The 20,343-nt window shown below is 32.7% G+C and overlaps 1 protein-coding gene across 2 annotated transcripts; it reads left to right on the plus strand.

The window, feature by feature from the left end:
* Nucleotides 1–10,709: 10,709 nt before the first annotated feature.
* Nucleotides 10,710–19,259, plus strand: LOC143244394 (ras-like GTP-binding protein Rho1). 2 transcript variants are annotated; one of them, XM_076488977.1, is made up of 3 exons: nucleotides 10,710–10,929; nucleotides 11,117–11,317; nucleotides 17,173–19,259. In XM_076488977.1, the coding sequence occupies exons 2-3, from the start codon at nucleotides 11,162–11,164 to the stop codon at nucleotides 17,593–17,595; spliced, it is 579 nt and encodes a 192-aa protein (XP_076345092.1). In that variant the 5' UTR covers nucleotides 10,710–10,929; nucleotides 11,117–11,161; the 3' UTR covers nucleotides 17,596–19,259. The 2 variants fall into 2 exon arrangements, with proteins under 2 accessions (XP_076345092.1, XP_076345090.1); XM_076488975.1 differs by having other exon boundaries at nucleotides 10,823–11,317.
* The last annotated feature ends 1,084 nt before the right edge of the window (nucleotides 19,260–20,343 follow it).

Here is a 20,343-nt window from a genome sequence, read left to right on the forward strand (position 1 = left end):
TCCTTCTCTCTATTCTTACACTGCTGAATTAGGGACGGCTAGCGCAGATAGCCCTCGAGTAGCTTTGCGCGAAATCCAAATAAGAAACTAACAAAGTGTTTAAGTAATTCGTTTTATGTAAACATCTAGAAGATACAAAGAAGTTAAAGAATGCCAGTTTAATATGGAAGTTACCACATAAGATCCATTGAAGACACTAAACTTCATTAAGATGCTCAGTTATTTTGATCGGTTTGTTACACAGTGGGTTATCTGTGATTTGTCCGTCGCAGGTACCGAAAGTGGAATTTTAGCATTATATGTCCTCAAATATATCGCTGAGCTGTTCAGGACAAGATATTAGGTAAACATATTAGAAGACAGACCTGTACCTAAATATTGAGAGAGTTTTTGTCAAGAAGAGGTTAAGGTCCTATCTTCCTAGCTACCAATTTTTCTGGGTTATTTACCTTCGATATTGGGTTAAATAAACACATCATGTGTTTTAATACTTACGTGGATCAATATAAAAATATTCTCGATGTTTTATTTGATACAAACAGATGGATCTACGGGTGTGTTGGAAGGTTTCCACTTGTTTCTGGATACTGGCACATTGGCCTGGATGCAGCAGATCTAAGACTGTTTTTGGTGTAAGAAATGGGTGTTTATGAATGTTACATCAGGCCTTTTGGCTTCTGTAACATGTATACCACTTTTAAAAGGCCAATAAAGCTTATATCAAAGTGGTTACAATGAGAGAATAACTGGCTGTATTGCTTATGTCTTAGTGTTTGGTCGCATATTCGAGTCTGTGGCTGAAATTCTGAAAATTGTATTTCATCTGTAATGACAAAACGTTGTACAGTAGATGATTCCATGAATGTATGGGTGTTAAAATTGTTTTTGAAAGTACTGGGAATGGAAAATGAAGAACCAACACCTGGCAAGAGCAGTTATTTTCTGTGCAGAAATTGAAATTTAGAATGAGGAAAATAATACATGTGCACAATTATAGTGCAAAAAGATACGCTTTACTGTCAATATTAACCATCAAATCATGGTTTTCAGCCTGTACAGCAACTAGTGGTCCACAGATGTTGAAGGCAAGAGATTCTCCAGAAGTGCACCAATATACTCGTACATTGCTGGCCAAAATCTTAAGGCCAATGAACGTAAAGAAAATATATGCATTTTGCGTTGTTAGACTCAACCACTTATTTGAGTAGAGCTTCAAAAGATGAAAATAAGGATAGGGAAAATGAAAATAAAAAACTTTTTAGCATTTAATAAGGAAATGAGAACACTATGAAATCAGCCTAAACACTAGCTGGTCAAAAGTTTAAGACCATATCAAAAAAGAAGTCCTAAACAGGGTAGGAAATGCCCAATAAGAGGTCTCAGTAGTGAGTTGCACGGCCGTCATTGCGAATAACTTCAAACATTCGCTTTGGCATGGCCGATATAAGCATTTGCAGAAGGCTGGCTGGAATGTTATTCCCAGTGGTGAAGATGGCTTCATGAAGATCATGCACTGTTTGGAATTGACATTCATTTCTATAGAATTCCCTTGCCATTCACCCCCAAACATTTTCAATGGGGTTCAGTTTGGGCGAACACGCTGGATAGTCTAAAAGAATCACGTAATTCTCCATTAAAATATCATTTGTCCTGCGGGCATTGTGGATTGCAGCGTTGTCCTGCTGAAAGATCCAGTTATTTCCACACAAGCGAGGGCCTTCAGTCAATAAGGATGCTCTCTTCTACATGCCAATGTAGCCAGCTGCTGTTTGACGCCCGTGTATAACCTGAAGCTCCATTGTTCCATAGAAGGAGAAAGCACCCCAGATCATGATGGAACCTCCTCCACTGTGTCGTGTAGAAAATGTCTCCACTGGGATATCCTTATCGTTCCGTTACTGGTTCAGATGGACCATCCAAGTTAAATTGTTTCTCATCAGAGAACAAAGCCTTCTTCCACTTTTTTACGTCCCATGTTTGGTGCTTGTCAGCAAAGTTTAACAGAACTGTTTTGTGGTGTGGAAGGAGGCGTGGCCTTTGAAGACGTTTACGGTTTTTAAAGCCTTTCTCTCGTAGATACCGTCTTATTGTTCTTGAGCCGCATTCTGCGTCCGTAAGGGCCTTAATCTGGTTCGACGATTGGCTAGTGTCTTGCCGGACAGCCCGTCGAATCCTCCTGTTCAACGCTGGCGAAATTTTCTTGAGCCGACCACTTGAAATTCTCGTTCCGTATCCCTCAGGATCTTTTAAGAAAAATTGCAACAGCAGTTTTACTACGCCCAATCTCACCAGCGATGGCACGTTGAGAGAGACAATTCTGCCACGTTCAAGCTCTGTCAACTTTATAGCCTATGCCATGTTTTTATCAAATGTAACACAGGAGATGTCAATGGGAGATTTTGACAACGCTAATGCTTGAACACAAATGACTAGATTTCGTTACGTGTTTACCGATTAACGCTTCGTTTCAGTATGGTCTTAAACTTTTGACCAGCTAGTATTTAGGCTAATTTCATAGTGTTCACATTTTCCCTATTAAATGCTAAAAATGTTTTTTGTTACTTTTCCTTTTTTTATTTTCATCTTTTGAAACTCTACTCAAATAGTAATTGAGTCTAACAATGCAAAATGCATATTTTTTCTTTGTGTTCATAGAATTTGACCAGCAGTGTATAACATGCACTTGTGATAAAATTTACCTGTGATTATCCTGGCCATGTTCAAGTCAGTAGTTTCGGTGATGGTGTCAACAGAAAATGGTTATTTGTTAACTTGAGGATTACCTACGATGGTCGAAACGTTGTTCTCTGCTTATCAATAAAAGTGTTAATACCCATGCCAGCTGTTCTGAGATACCTTTTTGTTTCAAGTATGTTTCTCGTCATAAAGAAAATGGTTATGCTACCCGGAAAAAATGTTTATGAAAACAGAATAAATTTCAGAAGAGATACGCTATTTTTTCTTTAAATAGAACAGCTTTAGATCGATCCCTGGAGACAGAACGAGACTATAAATATATAATTGTGGTTGCCAACTGTTTTACTAACTGGATTGAGATTTATCTATTGATCATCAAATTATTGGCTTAGTCCGTAAGTGATGCATTAGTGGTTTACTGGATAATACATTTTGGTGGGTGTATCTGAAGAGATTCATATGGATCAAGTAGCTAGTTTCAATAGCCAACTCTTCCCTGAGTTGTTTAATTTAAGTATTTGGTGTGGCGAATATTGACGTTTCACATTACCACCTCAATCTGATGGTTTAGTAGATTGAAAATTGAATGTGACGTGAAAGCAGCCTAGTCCTGACTGGATAGGACTCTTGCGTGCGCTGTGGCAAATTGGTCCGCTAACATATGAGTTACCATGGCCGGGAGACATGCGAAAATGCATGATACAATTCGACTACTTGCACCTATATGTTATCAACAAGCCTTTCATGAAGTAACTTTATGAGTAATCAGAGGAAGAGACCAACTAGTTAAAGGAAGATGAAAATATTGTTTCATTTCATCCAGGACCAAAGATTGGGAAGAAGGAAACTGAAAGTACTTACCTAGCTTGATTATGAACAGCCGAATTTAAAGGTGAGAGACAACTGAACTGCCTAAGAAGTCCTTTCAATCAATATGGCAGGGATTAAACCATATAATATAGAGTCTGTTAATCAATAATTGTAGGATCATGGACTTAAAGCAAATAGTATCCTTACTTTGTGGTATATTGAATGATATTATCCAACAAAATTTATGGACTACATTTAATAACTTCTACTCAGTTTTCATAAATTAAAACAGAGTGAGTGCATCAAAAGTTTGCGCAACTAGAAACAGTTGCTAAAAGTTTGAAAACTCGACTAAAGGGGTACTGTGACCCTTGTTTTCTAATATATTGAGTAGAATTTCATAAAGAGATATTACCCAATAGTAGTTAGTTAATCATCATAAGCTAGAAAGATTTATACCTCGTGAAATTAACATTATCAAAGAAGTTTAGGAGTCATTGTTTTCTGAGCTTTAGGACAGTTTCATAATGATAAAAATCCATAGTATAATAAGTAATATCTGATCATTTATCACAAACTAGCAGATGTGGCGGGGAGATCATGTAGTTAAATAAACCAATGACTGAAAGAGAACTGCAACTTTACTTTCTAGTCTATTGACTGATTTTCTGAAATAAAATACTATCTAACATTTTAAAAAAGTCCCTAACTCGATCTAACTGAATGACAAGTTTGGTTTGTTTTGAATTTCGCAAAAAGCTACACGAGGACTATCTGCGCTAGCTGTCCGTAATTTAGTGGTGTAAGAATAGAGGGAAAGCAGCTAGTTATCACCACCCTCCTCCAATTCTTTGGCTACTTTTTTACCAACGAATAGTTGGATTAAGCGTCACATTATAACGCCCCCACGACTGAAAGGGCGAGCATGTTTGGTCTGACGGAGAAAAAATATTTCGATCAACGTAGGGCTCAAACCCACGACCCTGACGTTAAGAATCTCATGCTCTACCGACTGGGCTAGTCAGATTTTGAATAATAAAAGTTATACAGACCATAGCTCATAATCCTTGCTAGATCATCTTTAATACACTTAACTGTGTACGTAACTTTTTATGTGCAGTAAAGGAATTGTGGTTTTGGTAAGTGTATATACTGATAATATATTTTAATTCTAGCGAGTTAAAATTCTGGCTGATATTTCTTAGTTTAGTTATATTCTGCCAGTAATATTTACTTTGGATGCCTTATTAAAATGGCGCGGCATAAACAAGTGGTTAAGGCGATTAAATCGCAATCTAAGGTTGACGGGTTCGAATCTCCGCGCCACCAAACATGTTCGTCCTTTCAGCCGTGAGGGCGTTATATTGTGTGGTAAATCTCACTATTCGCTGGTAGACGTTGGTGGTGGTAACTAACTTCCTTCCCTCTAGTATTTCGCTATTAAGCTACGGACAGCTAGCACAGATAGACTTCATGCAGTTTTGCTCAAAAACCAAACCAAGTCTTACTAAAAGAAAAACTTAGGAATGTAACGGGTCATAGATGGCAGCACATTACATACCACAGATATTGGAAAACGTCTGAGATCTAGAGCGTGGTAACTTGCATTTGATCCAGAAGCAGTCTGTTATAAGCTTTGGGTACATGAACATTACATAACATCATTCATGAGTTTTGTATAACACAAATAGACCAATTATGTAAAATATAACTGTTAAGCATCACGTGAGTAGAAGTAATTTAATTTGAATGTTAAGCCTTCTTCATACAAAACTGATTGCCATGGTTATTGATTTACAAGGTATTGTTGAAAGATGCAATATTATTTACATTGACAGCAGTGAAAAACGTTTCGCTTTCGACATGTAAATATTCGACTGGTAACTAATTTTCATGAAAGAAGACTTAGAAGGAAACATATTCGGTGAAAATTGTGTGAGTTATTTTGATGGGATTGAAGTGCACCATTTAGGATCACATGTAATTATCTCTTTAGGAAAGTAGTTTAAATATCAGTTGAAAAGATAATATTATGTATGGTTATGTATTGGTTATGACAGAATGTATTCTCAAGACGGCTGGTATGGGTATAAAAACTTTAATTAAAATAAGGTACAGAACAATAATCATCTTTTGACGATGACTTAAGAAGGTCGAAACGTTGTTCTGTACTTTATGTCAAGTAAAGTTTGAATACCCATACCAGCCGTCTTGAGAATACATTTTTCTTTCAAGCGGGCTTCTCGTCATCATGGATTATGACAGAATATTTTCCGTTATGCAGACAATTTTGCTGAATATTTCATGACATTCTTTTAATAAAGGTGGAGTTGAAATGCATGGGAATAGAGGCTATTATCGTTCAACCATAGCTATGTAACAGCACTTCTACGATAGCGCTTTGAAGTTGCTTCTGGCCAGTACTAAACTTGTATCTGGGAGTCTAACAGAAATGAGATGTCGATGCTAATAGTTTCCCGTGGTCATAAGATGAAGCCTTGTATGTAAAGATTGGTTAGACTGCCTCTGTAATTTGTTAATGAACCACTTATGAAGGAAATATAAGTGAATTACAGGGCAGCTGTTGCTATGGTAATTACAATAGTGAGCAGATAAGTATTGGTCAAGTGTGGTACCAGATGAATTATGGAAACTGAGACATTAAGATGCAAGGAATACGTTGCATACGTGATTTTTTGGTGTGCATTAAGCAATGCCACTTAACCTGTTATCTAAACATTCCAATCTACCTTCTGACCTAACTTTGGACCACTCAGAATCCGCGTGTTCACAGATTTTTGTTCTGAAATTCTAGTTGTGCATTGTCAAAATTTTGCTATTTTAACTCTCCTGTTTGCAACTGGATTAGCAAGACAATTTGCATATTCTTTTTCCCTTAATAAGCCATGTCACTGCATTGAAGGAGAACACTAACCAATGATATCAGAAGCTGTATGATGCATTGAACATTTTATGGAAGTCTTTTGACCAGATATAGGCTGTTGACATACACAATATTCTCGTGGTACTGCTGTAGTCGTGCAATATGCAGACTCTACACGAAGCTTTTAATTAACCTGTTTTATAATTTAAGATGTTTATGGCTCTTCCTGTGACTACAATTATGTCATTAGCTCATGATTGACCATTAATACACGACCTGCTATTGCTCACGAAATAAGGTGTACTTGTAGGACAATCTGTTCAGTAAATAAAACAAAAGGTTTGACACGACAAGCAGTTGTTTCATCAGGTATATAATGTTTTATATTATCAGTAGCGTATGATAATGATCGTAATGGCCATCATATATATCGTGAGTTTTACTTTCATTGTTTGTAAATATATGCACATGACTTGTTTTTCTTTGGATTTTCTTCTATGTTGTGCGTGATATTATGTCTAGATGAATCAGTGTTTCTTATTCTAACGTGAGGAGTTCATGTTCATATTTTAATTTTATTTGTCTTACTTGTGTCAAAGAGTTTATTTTTATATGATTTATGAATAATTTTCATTTTATACTCTTATCAAGAAGAACGTGTTTAAGTTTGTAGTTTTTCCCTTTGTTAGCAAAATGAATCATGTTATGCTTAATAATGCACTACACTACTCTGTCTTCTGTTTGTATCTAACATACAGTTTGGGGTTTTAATTTAGAACGTTATTTTTTCTTTCCATGTGTTGTTGTATTAGTGTTTTGCAGTGGGGAGAATAAGTTACTTTAGATTCTTTACAAACCTAAAACGCCTATTGATTTAGATTTGAAATTCCAAACTAGAAATGGCCTGAGTGCAAAGAAGTGAAGAAAGGAATATAGAGGTATATTAAGTGCTTACTACATTTTTTGTTTAATAATAAACTTCATGTAAAATGTTTCAAAATTTTATGCATACAAGTATATGCAGTTTTTACCTACAGAACCTTACATCTATTTGCCCCCTTGGCATCACTTATGACTTCTCACGAAGAATATTTCTGTCATGTTGAATATACTATGTAAAAATAAACAGTGATTTTTTTTATAATGGCAAATCAAGCGATTCCATACTTTCTTATTTTTCGATGGTAATGACTAATAAACAGTAACATAGGAAGTACAAACACTCTAAAAAGAATAGCATTATATACATAGTAAATAGGTTTCTCAGTTCGAAATAGATATAAACGGACTTTCTAAAAAAATCTTTTTTAAACATTCGATTATCCACTAAAAGTATCCCCACATTCATCACCTGTTATGTTTTATGAAATAACTTAAAGACTGTTTTTCTTTAATTGACATTGGTCCACCGTTGCCACAGCAGTAAGGCTACTGATTTACAACGCTAAAATCAGGGTTTGATTCCCCTTGTGGGACTCAGCAGATAGCTTGATGTGGCTTTGCTATAAGAAAACGCACATACATACTCACAATTTAGTCACAAAATTCTGTTTAACTCTATGAAATATTTGCTGATCGAGTATCTCATTATTATGCACATTATTTTAGCTACAATGGAGCCATGTTCTCAAATGCTCCATCAGAATAGGGTCACATCATTTGTGCAAATTCGGTAAGATATGCTTTAATGAATGGTATGAAGATATAATAGTGATATATAAACATTTTTGCATTGCATGTTTAACTCAACTCTGTTGCTTCTTATTGTTGTTTTCTTACAGTACAATATATTAAAAACCTTCTGCAAGCCATTATTTCATGTTTTGTTTTTATCGGCTGGATATCCCTATCTATGCCAACGTATTCATCAGAGATAAGACACAAATGGAAAGTTGTGTTGCTACATGAGTAAATGTGAAAATAAGATAGCATTGTTGAATTTACTTACGTTATGTGTTTAATTCTTTGTATAGAGTAAGCACCCAGAAAACAAACAATAGAGATTATGGGAAAACCAACCAAGGCCAGAATTCTATGGAACAAGTGAAACATGTTATCTAAACACACAATGGAGATTATGTTGTCTTTAACCATAATTGGAAAAAAAAATCAACCAAGGTCATAATTCAAAAGAAAGGGTTTAGAACATAGTGGTAAATAAGATGTCATTGAGAAAAGAAATGCACAATTGTCGAAAAACTGGAGAAACGTTTCATGAATTTCTAGGAAACAAGGACGATCTTTTCGTTTCCTTTGTACACAGCTTAATCCATACACTCTTCCAAATCTTGATGTTGTTATTACTGGCAAGGAGCAAAAAATAACAGCAACCAATCCAAAACAAAGATGAAGCTAATGCAAGTACCACACTGAAACAACAAAAACAGGCACATAAACAGCACTGGACCCAGTCAACAGCAACTCCAATACAATAGTGATATTGGTTGGAGACATTAATATAGTCCTGTTACTGCTTCACTACTTTGAGAAAGCACTGTACACGAAATTATGGATGATCGATGGAATATTAAAGGGGAGATAGTCCATCCCAATTCTCACATTATGTGATTGGTCGCAACCAGTACTGAAGTAAAATTTGCTTACATTTCATGCGCTAGCAGGATATAATGTGGCATCTTACTTTGCAAGTCACAGAAGTGTGTTGTGTGGAAGATATTCACAATCTATGATAAGCTGTTTTCCGAATTTTGCAAGATTCCTTTGAATGAAAATGCAATACTTGCTACTGAAGAGTCTGTCGTGAAGCTTTACAAGGTCGTATCATAGATTGTACCTATAGATTCACATACATGTGGCCAATATAAAAAAGTCCAGAAACTCTTGCGTCAACAAGTGATGCACTGCGACAGCACATAATGTGTTCACACTACCAAGCAATTATACGGGAGACTGCCTCCAGTTGTAAAATTTAACTTCCTGGACCAGTTGATTCGGAGTTGAAGCCTATAGCTGGACATGAACTAGCGCCCATTCTGACAACTTTGAATAATATCTCGATGCCTACATTGGTGTTATTTCATATTCTTGCAAGACTAGGTAGTGTAAACGCAGAAGGGCATAATTGTTGTGCACATACACGTGCTTTTAGTGTGTCAGATGTTTAAATGCCATTTTTTGGGAGGGGGAAGGGGTATATAGTTTTAACAGAGTCACCGCAACAGAACTTCCCTGTAAAACAGCCTTGTAGTAGTAAGTTTTATACTGTAGCCTGTCATTATGCTATTATTTTTATTTGTAAAGAAACACAAGGGCGCAATGAGCTATTTATGCTATGCTCACCATAGATATTGAAATATCAAAACACGATTTTTAGCGTTATAAGTTATAAGGGGAGTATGCACTTCCCTAAAACAATTTTTTATTCTGTAGTCATGTAACAAAATTTCTTAAAATTATCATTAGACATTTAGCATTTACTTCTAATATTTTGTTACTATTTTCTAAAATTAAATTAGACCTCAGAGTTCTAATAAAAAGTTTTCGTACTTGAAGTCTAGCTGATCTAGACTTGACCAGATTCTAGAACGAGAAAAATCACAATTAATATATTTTACATTCATCTTGAATTTTAGGCTCCTGATTGAAATTTCGCTTGGCAACAGCATTTTTCGTAATCACAGAGGCCTAATTATCCTAAAAATACCTGTTGCCTGTTTACTACGCGGTTTATCTCTTGCACCATATTTTTTGATAATGCTGCCCAAAGTATATTAACGATAAATATAAATGTAAACTTTCATTTAGACTGTACTGCTGTATTAGCATCGAACAGTGTATAAGTGTACATAACAGAACCTTTATAAGAACAACTTATTTAGAATAAATTTGATCACAGCAGTTGTGGCAGATTTGTTTTTGGCGATAACATTTTGTACATTTAATAGACTGTTTTTTGGGTTTTTTTTAGTTATTATGACTGTGGAAACGTAAGGTTTGTTGGCGTGTTCTTTTTTTTCCCTCAAAAATGTTGGTCTTTTATTAGAAATATAAAATAATTCTCTTGGTTGGCAAAATAATTCATATACTAATGACTATTAAACTAGACAAATATTTCAGAACTAAAACCTTGTTTATTGTTATTTTCAATTTTATGCAACATATTTACGTTTGTAAACAGAGGATAATACATTGGATTTTTGTCTGGACATTATGTTGCTTTAAATTGGAAACAATTTGCGACTCGTATCACGAAAAATAGTTATAGCTTGCATATTTATATTTTATTGGTTACAGATCGAATAACATATTTAAAACGTCTTGCTATTTATTATTCAGATGGGGGTCCAACGAATATAGTGCTTGAGTTTTTCTGCACGAATATCCGTAAACAAACAAAGCTATTTACACAGTTCTTTTTAATATAAAAAACAAAGCTATTGTTCTTTTAATAAAAAAAAAAGAAAGGGAAAGAAACGGATGAGGGTGTGTTCACCGCTAGGAGCAAGAATTAGAAAGAAGGGAGAGTAAAAGTACAACCTATAATCGTTGTGATTCATGGGTTGGGCTTTAGTAAATTGGTAAAACATGTTGTTTGTACGATAAAAAATATATGTATCATTAAAACTATGTTTAATTGTGTTTCTTTAATTTTAATGCGAGTTGTAGGTATAATAAATACTTTGCGTTTTTAATACTTAATTTATATTTAGTTTCGCCTCTTAATCGTGAATTGCTGAGTTAATCATTCATTTCAATCTATTTTAGAATTAGAATTTAGAAGCTATTGTTCAACCCCAGCCTTTAGTATACATGGCGGCCATCAGGAAGAAGCTAGTCATTGTAGGTGATGGTGCATGTGGTAAAACATGTTTGTTAATTGTTTTTAGTAAAGATCAGTTCCCGGAAGTGTACGTACCAACAGTTTTTGAAAACTATGTAGCAGATATAGAAGTAGATGGAAAACAGGTAAGATTATATTTTAAACTTAAGTAACGTAGGCCTGAATTTTTTTTCATATTACTGCTTTAAATTACAGTTGAAACGTACTTAAATAGTTAAACTTCAAACACAATCATCAGTTGTTAGTTTTTCCACCTCCAAGTTACCAAGTCAAATCGTTTCAGTAATTCGTCGATAAGTTATAATAATATATTAACTGACTGATTAAAGCTGATGAAAAATGGATGTGCGACTTGATACCAGTGATATGTGTAATGTGAAACAGCGTCATGCAATATTCTGTGTTCCTAGGTAAACGTAAATAGCATGGAAGACACCAGTCCCAGGAAAATGTGATTTTTTATTAACTGACCAAGGTTATTTTTCACGTAAATTCTTATAAGTTTTTATGAAGCTAAGACTGTTTTTTTATATATACATAACACTTTTGATACACGTTTTGTAATTGTATTTCTATTATCAACTGTTATTGATATGAGAATTAAAAAATTGCTGCAAGACTTTTGTTTCTTTTTGCAAATTTGTTTTTGTTATAAGCATAAAAAAGCAAGTTCAACCTTATGTATATGTAAAAATGGCTTGTTTGGGTTGAAAAATATTTTACGTTGTTCGCTCCTCTACGCAAAATATTTTCTCAACCCAAATGAGCCGTTTTTACATATATATTTTTTTCTCTACAAGTGGCTTTTCTCGACATCACTGATTATTATTTCAAGTTCAACCTTAATTAATTCTGATTACAAAAGAAGATGAAACCCATTGTTACGATACTGAAACTATTTAAACTTACGGTATCAGGTCATCCATTAAGTAATGGCTGATTTTTAGGTTCAGAAAAAGAGAAAGTATTTGAAATGCTTTCCATGTTATTTAATTATTAATGTATGTTCCATTATTATTAATTACTTCATGCCAATGATTCACAAACTTCTGAATGCCACTTCTATAACATTCTTGGGGTTTGGAGGAATATAATGTAAAGAGAGTAGTTTTGACATCTTCATGTGTTCCAAACTCTTTTCCATCAAGATAGTTCTGCAAACTTCAGAATAGATGATAATCAGATGGGGCAATGTCTGGAGAATAAGGAGGATGTGGAAGTTTTTCCCAGTCTAGTTCTTCAATCTTTACAGATGTGATCCTTGCTGTATGGGGCTGTACATTATCGTGGTGTAACACAACACCTTTATAACTTATCAAAGCAGGCTACTTTTCTTTCAGAACAACATTCAAGTGTTCTAACTGTTGACAATAGAAGTCTGATGTAATCGTTACATTGAGTGGCAGCAACTCAAAGTGGATCACACCGACAGTATCCCACCAAACGCTTAATAATACTTTTCCTAGGTCCATTTTGGGCTGCGACTTTAGCTAATTTACCTGCACTGAGCCGTGGTCTGTAGTGCTTAACATTTTTATAAAATATCCATCAAGCAGTTGCAGATGATGGTGAACTGTTGAAAGGGTTGAATTAAGCTTCTGTGCTAGTTCAACTGTTACAGCACAATTTTCATCAAGTGAAATTCTTGATGTGTGACATATTACAAATATTGCCCTTTTAAAGAAAATAAGTGCCTAAGGAGGCTATGGAAAAATTAAAAATTTAGGCTTGGTGAACTGACTTCTAATTCTGTGGAGGGTTTTTGAATCTGGTATTAGAAGTCAGTAAAAATGCATACACAATCTTGGAACTTAGTTAATGATCTACAGTGAAGTGTTAGTCTTCTGTCATAGCAGATTTTTTTTTAGTGTATTCAAGTGAATATTGTTTGCCTTAACTTTTAGAAAGCTTTTGAGGTGACTCTTAATAAATTGTATGTTATTGATGAAGAAAAAAAAAAGTCAGGGTGATATCTGGGATTGTCCTATGAGGAAAGACTACAATCTCTAAATTGTTTATCTGGAGAGAAGGGCCAGAGGTGATTTTAAATGAAGTGATTAAGGTTATTTTGGGTATTGAAATATAGATTTCTCAAATCTTTTTGTCCTAAGCAGTGAAAACAGTAGGACAAGAAATCATAAATTCAACTTCTGGCAGTATAGGAGTTATCTGCAGTTTAGACAGTATTACTTTTCAAAGATGGGTGGTTGGTTTTTTGAATGAGCTGTCTTCAAGGGTGGTGGAGGCAGAAAATTTGACTTAGTTCAAGAAAAGATTGAAATAATAAATGAGTACTAAGGGATGGTTATAGTTTGGAGCTGGAAGTGATATTTTTGAGCTAATAAATTCCTTTTTATTCCTTTTAAAATTTTGTGAACTTAGAACTAGTTTTAATGAAAATGCTAGATAGAAGAGTTAAGATAAAAGATTTAGTGAATTTTAGGTTTCAGGGTGCAGTTTTTGGTCTATTTATCAAGCATTTGGAGAGGTTATCTTGTAGGGCTAGGTTGACATTTTTAGTCATTGAAAAAAGGTTTGGAATTTTTAGAAGCTTGCAAGCCGTACAATCAAAAAATATTTTTATAAAATAATCTGAAGTCAGTAAGACTAGAGAGCACAAGATTAAATTATGGAAAACTTTGTTATGATTCTAGTCAAGGCAATTCTTCTTTTAATATGGTGGAGAGCCTGTAGAATAGTTTGTTTTGGTAGAAACTGTGGCACTAAAGAAGCTTAAGAGGAGGCTGGAGAAATATTTTAGAAGTCAATGTTTGAAAAGTTTGTATCTGTAGTTTATAAAAGATGAAAATGAGGTATCCTAAATGAGCCAAAGATGCATTGGTAGATCATTCAGTACATATGATGTCAAGAAGTGAAATAGATTCAGTGAAGGAAAATCTTACCTTACTAATATTAACTTTTTTGATTGAAGGAAGGTGTTTGGACTTTCATTTTTGTATTTTTAGGTGACTTGTTGCAATATTATACTGAAGATTAGTTAAGTAAATTATATTATTAGAGGCTGGAGAAAATCTGTTTAATTGGTAGTTGAATTAGAAGGTGGTTTGATGAAAGAATTTAAAGTGGTTATTAATGAAGTCCAATCAAATGTATCTTGTCAGTCTTGTGTGCTGATGCCTTTAGCAGGTCAGTGTGTCATTTCATTTTTTATTTGTACTAATAGTATTGATGGGGACATAATTAATAAATTGGTAAATTTAGCTGATGTAATTATGCACTTTGGAACTTTCTACCTGTATTGATGATGTGTTCCTATAGAATAGCTTGAATTGTCTGATAAAACAAGTTTGTGGCAAATGACCTTCAAGTCTAGTTAGTGCAAACAAAATAATTCACGTAAGACACCAAAGCAGATTTTTTTTTGGTCCTCAGTTAATATAATTTAAGAATGTGTGTGTGTATAAATATATTGATTGCAAATCAACAGGTAATTATTGCACATCTGTGGTGCATGTTGGAGTATATAAGAATTAATACTAGAAGTAAATGAACTTTAATACCAGTTTTGGTTGAGTGTCTGATTAAATAAAAAAAAAACATTTTGATGTTTTAAGGTAATTTATTTTTAATATTAAGAGAAGTAGTTATTCTTATATACACACAAACCACTTATAAGCCTAACTTTGAGTACTGTGAAAAGTTTAGATCTCTAAGAAAGTATATTAACATGCTGGAAAGACATCTGAAGAGGGATCTTGGAATGATTTATTTTATAGGGATTTTTAAAATATCTTAATTTAATTTCTCTTGAGAAAACAAAATGACAAGAAATGATCTTATTGAAGTTCAAAAGGTTATACCATAAATTTGTAGAATAAAATCCTCTTAATTTCTGTCTTGATTTATGAAGACAAAACTTTTAAAATTTGTTAAAGATGAATAAGGTTTTGGTTTTTATTTTGGTAACAAGGTGACTAGCTTATGGGAAAAAAGACTGCCATCAGTGATAGTGGAGACCAGTACCTTAAGAGGGGCTTTGATAATTTCCAGAAAAATAATGGGTGTGAATTTTTTTCTTTTTTACCAGAGGGGACTACAGGAACAGTCTTTTGAAGGACTGAATAGTTTAATATATGAAGTATAATAGGTAAAGTACTAAATGCGAACACCAAATTTTCTTAAGCTCATATGCCATCTGTTATTATAGCAATATTACTGTATCTTCCAATATGTGTGAATGTTGATATTTATTTTGAAACAAAATTTTGTTTTAAAACTTTCAAAATTCTATTTGAACTGTTTACGTCTTTAATTTGTAATTTAAAATGAAGTGACTTTTACAAGAAAGTTTTTAAATTGAAAATACAATGAAACATATTTCTATAATCAGTTTTGCCCCAAATTATTCGTAGGATATATTTATTTTTGTTGGGTTCACTTGTGTAAATATTAAGTGCACTTCTGTCAAATAGAAGCAAAATATATTGAAATCCATATTCACATAAATACATCAGTTTCTTCCAGAAGACAATGTTATGTATTTCACATTAAACTGATGTAAAATATTTATTGGAATACACATGCACGCACGCACGTACGATAGTAATAATGACTTTAGTTAATATTTGTATTTGAAGAATGAAGCACTTTGCTTACCATGGCTGGGATGTGACTTATTGCAGTTCTCTTTTTGCAACGTCCTATTTTCCAAATTGATTCTTATTCATTTATATTTGCAATTAAGTACAAGAAATTTTAAATCCAGGATATGAAGATAACTTTATGGTCTGAGTGTACAAATATTTTTGCAGTGAAAGGGACTATTACAAACTTTTCAAAAGTAATATAGTTGGTGGCTCCTCATTACCTATTAGGATTAGTATATTGTAATAGTATCTGTCACGATGTGTGTATCACAGAATGGCTTTCCTCTGATAGTGTATTGTAATATTCTAAAGCTTTGTCATAAAACTTGTAATAATAAACTGTCCATTAACACCAAAAAAATAAAAACAGATGCATATCTGTAATTCTTTAAATTACCTCTGTAAACAAGCAACAGCTTTTATACACAGGTCATGTAGATACATGACACGTGTTTACATCTTTCATTCTGGTTACAGTTGCATTAAATGTGATTAATTTTTTAATAAAGTTGCATTCAGTGTGCCTCTAAATACTTAAAAAAGACAACATTTAACCAGTGAAAAAAATAAAAGAAATCCTAACACATCTCAATTGAAATTCACATCAACTTTTTACAGTTATGATCCATTCTCTTCTAGTAGGTGTGACATTGCCAATTTGTTGAAATTATTAAGATTTATTTGTTTGTAGGCTAATTTGTCTTATTAACATGTGTTTTTACTGAATATGTTTTGTTGTGAAATAATGTCATTCCACTTTTTATTTCTAATCCTAACCTTGGTTTCTCAGAAGACATTGTATTGTAATGTATAAAAAAACATGAACAACACGGGTTTACTATCGTATACTATAGCTACACGTTCCATAACATATACTGTCCAATTCTAAATTTGAAGTGATACTTGCTACTGTACTTGGGTTTTATGTCGAATATACGTCATTTATCATCAACGTAATATACTAGAATACCATTTAACAAAACTTTGGCAGTACACAAAATACTAAATTATTAAAATGTAGTACTGATATACACCATTCTAACATTACCTTGACTCAGGTTGTCATGTGACTTGTTGATTTGTGTTGCCACAATGTTTGTATGTATAATGTTTGTATGAATTTTTTTCTGTCTACTATTTGTAATAACATTTATTTTTTAATTTTATTTGTAAATATAAACATTTTAACATTTTTTTGTGAATGAACAGTATAATGTATGGTTTCAAAATATACCTGAGTTTGATTTAGTATCTATGCATTGCATTTATATTTTTATCTATACTATTTTTTATCAGATGGCACAGAATGCATGATCATGCTTGTTACTTGGCTTAACTCTCCTTACTATAAGTGTTTTTGTATTAACTATTAGGTAGAGTTAGCCCTATGGGACACTGCAGGCCAAGAAGACTATGACAGGCTCCGTCCTCTGTCCTATCCGGATACTGATGTCATTTTGATGTGTTTCAGCATCGATAGTCCAGATAGTCTGGAGAACATTCAGGAAAAGTGGACGCCCGAAGTTAAACACTTCTGTCCAAATGTCCCCCTGGTGCTGGTAGGAAACAAGAAAGATCTTAGGAATGATCCGAACACAATTAAAGAGCTGGGTAAGATGAAGCAAGAGCCAGTGAAAACAGAAGAATGTCGTGCCATGGCTGAAAAAATCAACGCTTTTGGCTACCTTGAATGCTCGGCAAAAACAAAAGATGGAGTAAGAGAAGTGTTTGAAATGGCAACAAGAGCTGCTTTACAAGTTAAAAAGAAGAAGAAAAAGAAATGTGTTTTGCTTTAGGATTTTGCAAAAAAAAGTCAAAGAAGCTTCTAAGTACATGCAGTATAATACTTTAAAAATAATCTGTTTTTACTTCAGTATTTGTTTAGGTTTTGAATTGTTTTCATTCATTCATTTATAGCATTCCAAAGAAAATTGTGCAAGCGTGTGTGTGTATATACATCTTTTTTTTAGTAGATTAATATACATAAATTCATTATTAAGAGATTATATATTATGTTTTCCAAGCACTGTTAGATGTAGCTCTTGGCCAAATTCATGATAAAATTCTTAATCTTAGAAAATAATTAATTCTGATGTTAAAATATTAATTTTTGTAGAAGTATGGCATCATTATTCTTTTCTAAGTAATATGTTATGAAAGGTTTAAAACTATAACTATATATGTTATGAATGTAACTAAAAGTATGCCAATAAAAACCTGTTTAATACTAGTGGAACAATTTTAGAAATACAGCTGTAGAATTAAAATAGATTATTGTAATATTGGATTTTGATACTGCTCTAAAAATATTTTAATAGTTTAAGTAATTCCAAAATAGCATGAGAAAATAGTAAGCTCATTTATGTATTTATAACTAAAAGGATAATTTAGAATTTAATTATTGTAACAGCCAAAGATGTACTGTGATTGTTGATAATTTTCATATTTTAACATGTGTAAGAGATCACTAAATGTTTATATTGGGCTCCCAAAACTGAGTTAAAACTCGTTGCACTGAATTGCTGGCTTTTGAAAATAAATCTGTGTAAGAGAGATTTGGTGTAATTTTAGTTGAATTTTTTTCCTGAACCTAACATCACCACTTAGAAATAACTATATTTAGATTTGTGTTTGTTTCATATTCTGTTAAAATTATAATTATTGTTTCAATATTAAAAAATAAAACTCCAAAGTACGTGCATTTTTAATTTTGTTTACTATCCTGCAGTACATTGCCAGATGAAATGTTTGTTATATTTTGTGGTTACAGAATTTAAAATAAACATTTCTCATAGTAACTTCAAACAAGAATATATTTTTAAGAAATCATTCAGTGTTTGAAGTTTTATTTTCCTCGTGGAAGAAGACATTGGTGAATTAAAACAGGTTTATATAGCAGTTATAGTAGCTTGTTTTGTAGTAAGTTGATTTGTTATACTCGTTGATTAGTTTTGAATCTCAGCAGGTTAAAATATCTACATAGTTTTCTTGATTTCTTTTAGTTTGGATTTTGAATGTGACATATTGGATTGTCTTTTATCAGTTGAATGCTGTTTAATATTAATTTTTTTATGAAAAGGTTATTGATATTTTTAGTTGGAGTATTAGTCAGGAATTGTACTTCATATATTTGGATCTGTCAATGTCATGAAGTGATTTAAGTTACATTAATCAATTAAGAAATTGTTAATCTGTCTTTCTGCCTAGAGGGGGAATATTGACCCAGATGTTAGTTCAGTTGTGTACATTATAATTAAAAATCTGTTCATTCCTACTGACATACTAAGAGTCAGTAGATAAAAATCTAGTATTTTTGTCATTAATACAAGTATAGTGGATGTGGTGCTTACATTCTTGTTTATAAATTAAGGCAGTTTGTGTATTCTTGATAAATTAGCTAAGCTTGATGCTCGTAGTTACAAACTGAAAGTATAAAAAATAAAGAAATGAAGAAAACAAATTGATTTGTGTACTTTCTTTCTTGCAATGTAAAGATTTCATTTTGTTATTGTATAGTAGTATAACGTTATCCATGTTTCTACCAGTGAATGTTGTATCTGCTAATTCCTTTTTATTTATTTTTAACAATCTAGATTCTATATGGGGTGAGCTTAATTTTTTTTTTATTCATTCTTCTTATAGAAGTAAGAAAATAACTTTGAAATTCTAATAAAATAAAGATCCGTAAAAGATAACAGTTTATTAGTTGGGGTATACTTTTCTGTGAAAAATATTGAAATATATTCCAGGACTAATAATTACTTGTTTGTAAATCTTAACTTTTCTTTTTCAGTTATTAAATATGTTAATTCTATGGAATCAGTTTGAAATTTTTCAGTGGTGAATAGGAAGACATACTAATCTAAATGTTTAGTGCTTAGCCTTAAAATTCAGTGCTGCTTCAGTTCTGAGAAAAGAAAAAGAAAAGTGTCGTAAATACAAGTGAATTAATGTTTTTTATTTTAAACTCGTAACCCTAATTTTGAATGCAGTGATAATTTCACAATAATTATAATTGGTTTAATAATATCGTAATGTACATGTTATAAATTCTCCCTGTACTGTAATTAAAAATACATATTAAAGAAAGTGATGGTGAACTATTAAATATATTAAATTGGTTTGAATAATAATCCATCAGAAAAATCACTAGCATGATATTTTTGGGATAGACGATGGTTATATATATGAGAATAATTTAAGTTTCAAATAATTTTTGTTAAGAAAAGCTTAAAAACAATTGTTATAATATACTTTAAAGAATAGCATGTCCAAACTATATAAGGAACACTAACGTTTATTTTGTGATGATCGAATGTTTCATTGCACTAGATCCGAGAGGTATTCAATATGGACGATGTTTATGTTAAACTGTACTGGCGCGTATGACGTAAATCTGATATACTTCAAAATGTTGATATCAACATCGAATTGTATTTTCTATCCTTTGGGGGTTTGTTCGCTCAACAAGTGAATATCCATCTAAATTAGTGTGGATATTATGTTGTAAAATGCTCGGTTTCTTTCATAACAGTGTACGACTA

This window comes from Tachypleus tridentatus, chromosome 2, assembly GCF_004210375.1.
Source record: "Tachypleus tridentatus isolate NWPU-2018 chromosome 2, ASM421037v1, whole genome shotgun sequence".
Taxonomy (NCBI): Eukaryota; Metazoa; Arthropoda; class Merostomata; order Xiphosura; family Limulidae; genus Tachypleus; species Tachypleus tridentatus.

Excerpts from the sequence above, each read along its gene's own strand:
- LOC143244394 (XM_076488977.1), top strand. The coding sequence starts at position 11,162 with ATGGCGGCCATCAGGAAGAAGCTAGTCATTGTAGGTGATGGTGCATGT. Across the intron at positions 11,318-17,172 it reads TAGAAGTAGATGGAAAACAG|GTAGAGTTAGCCCTATGGGA; the intron begins GTAAGATTATAT and ends ATTAACTATTAG.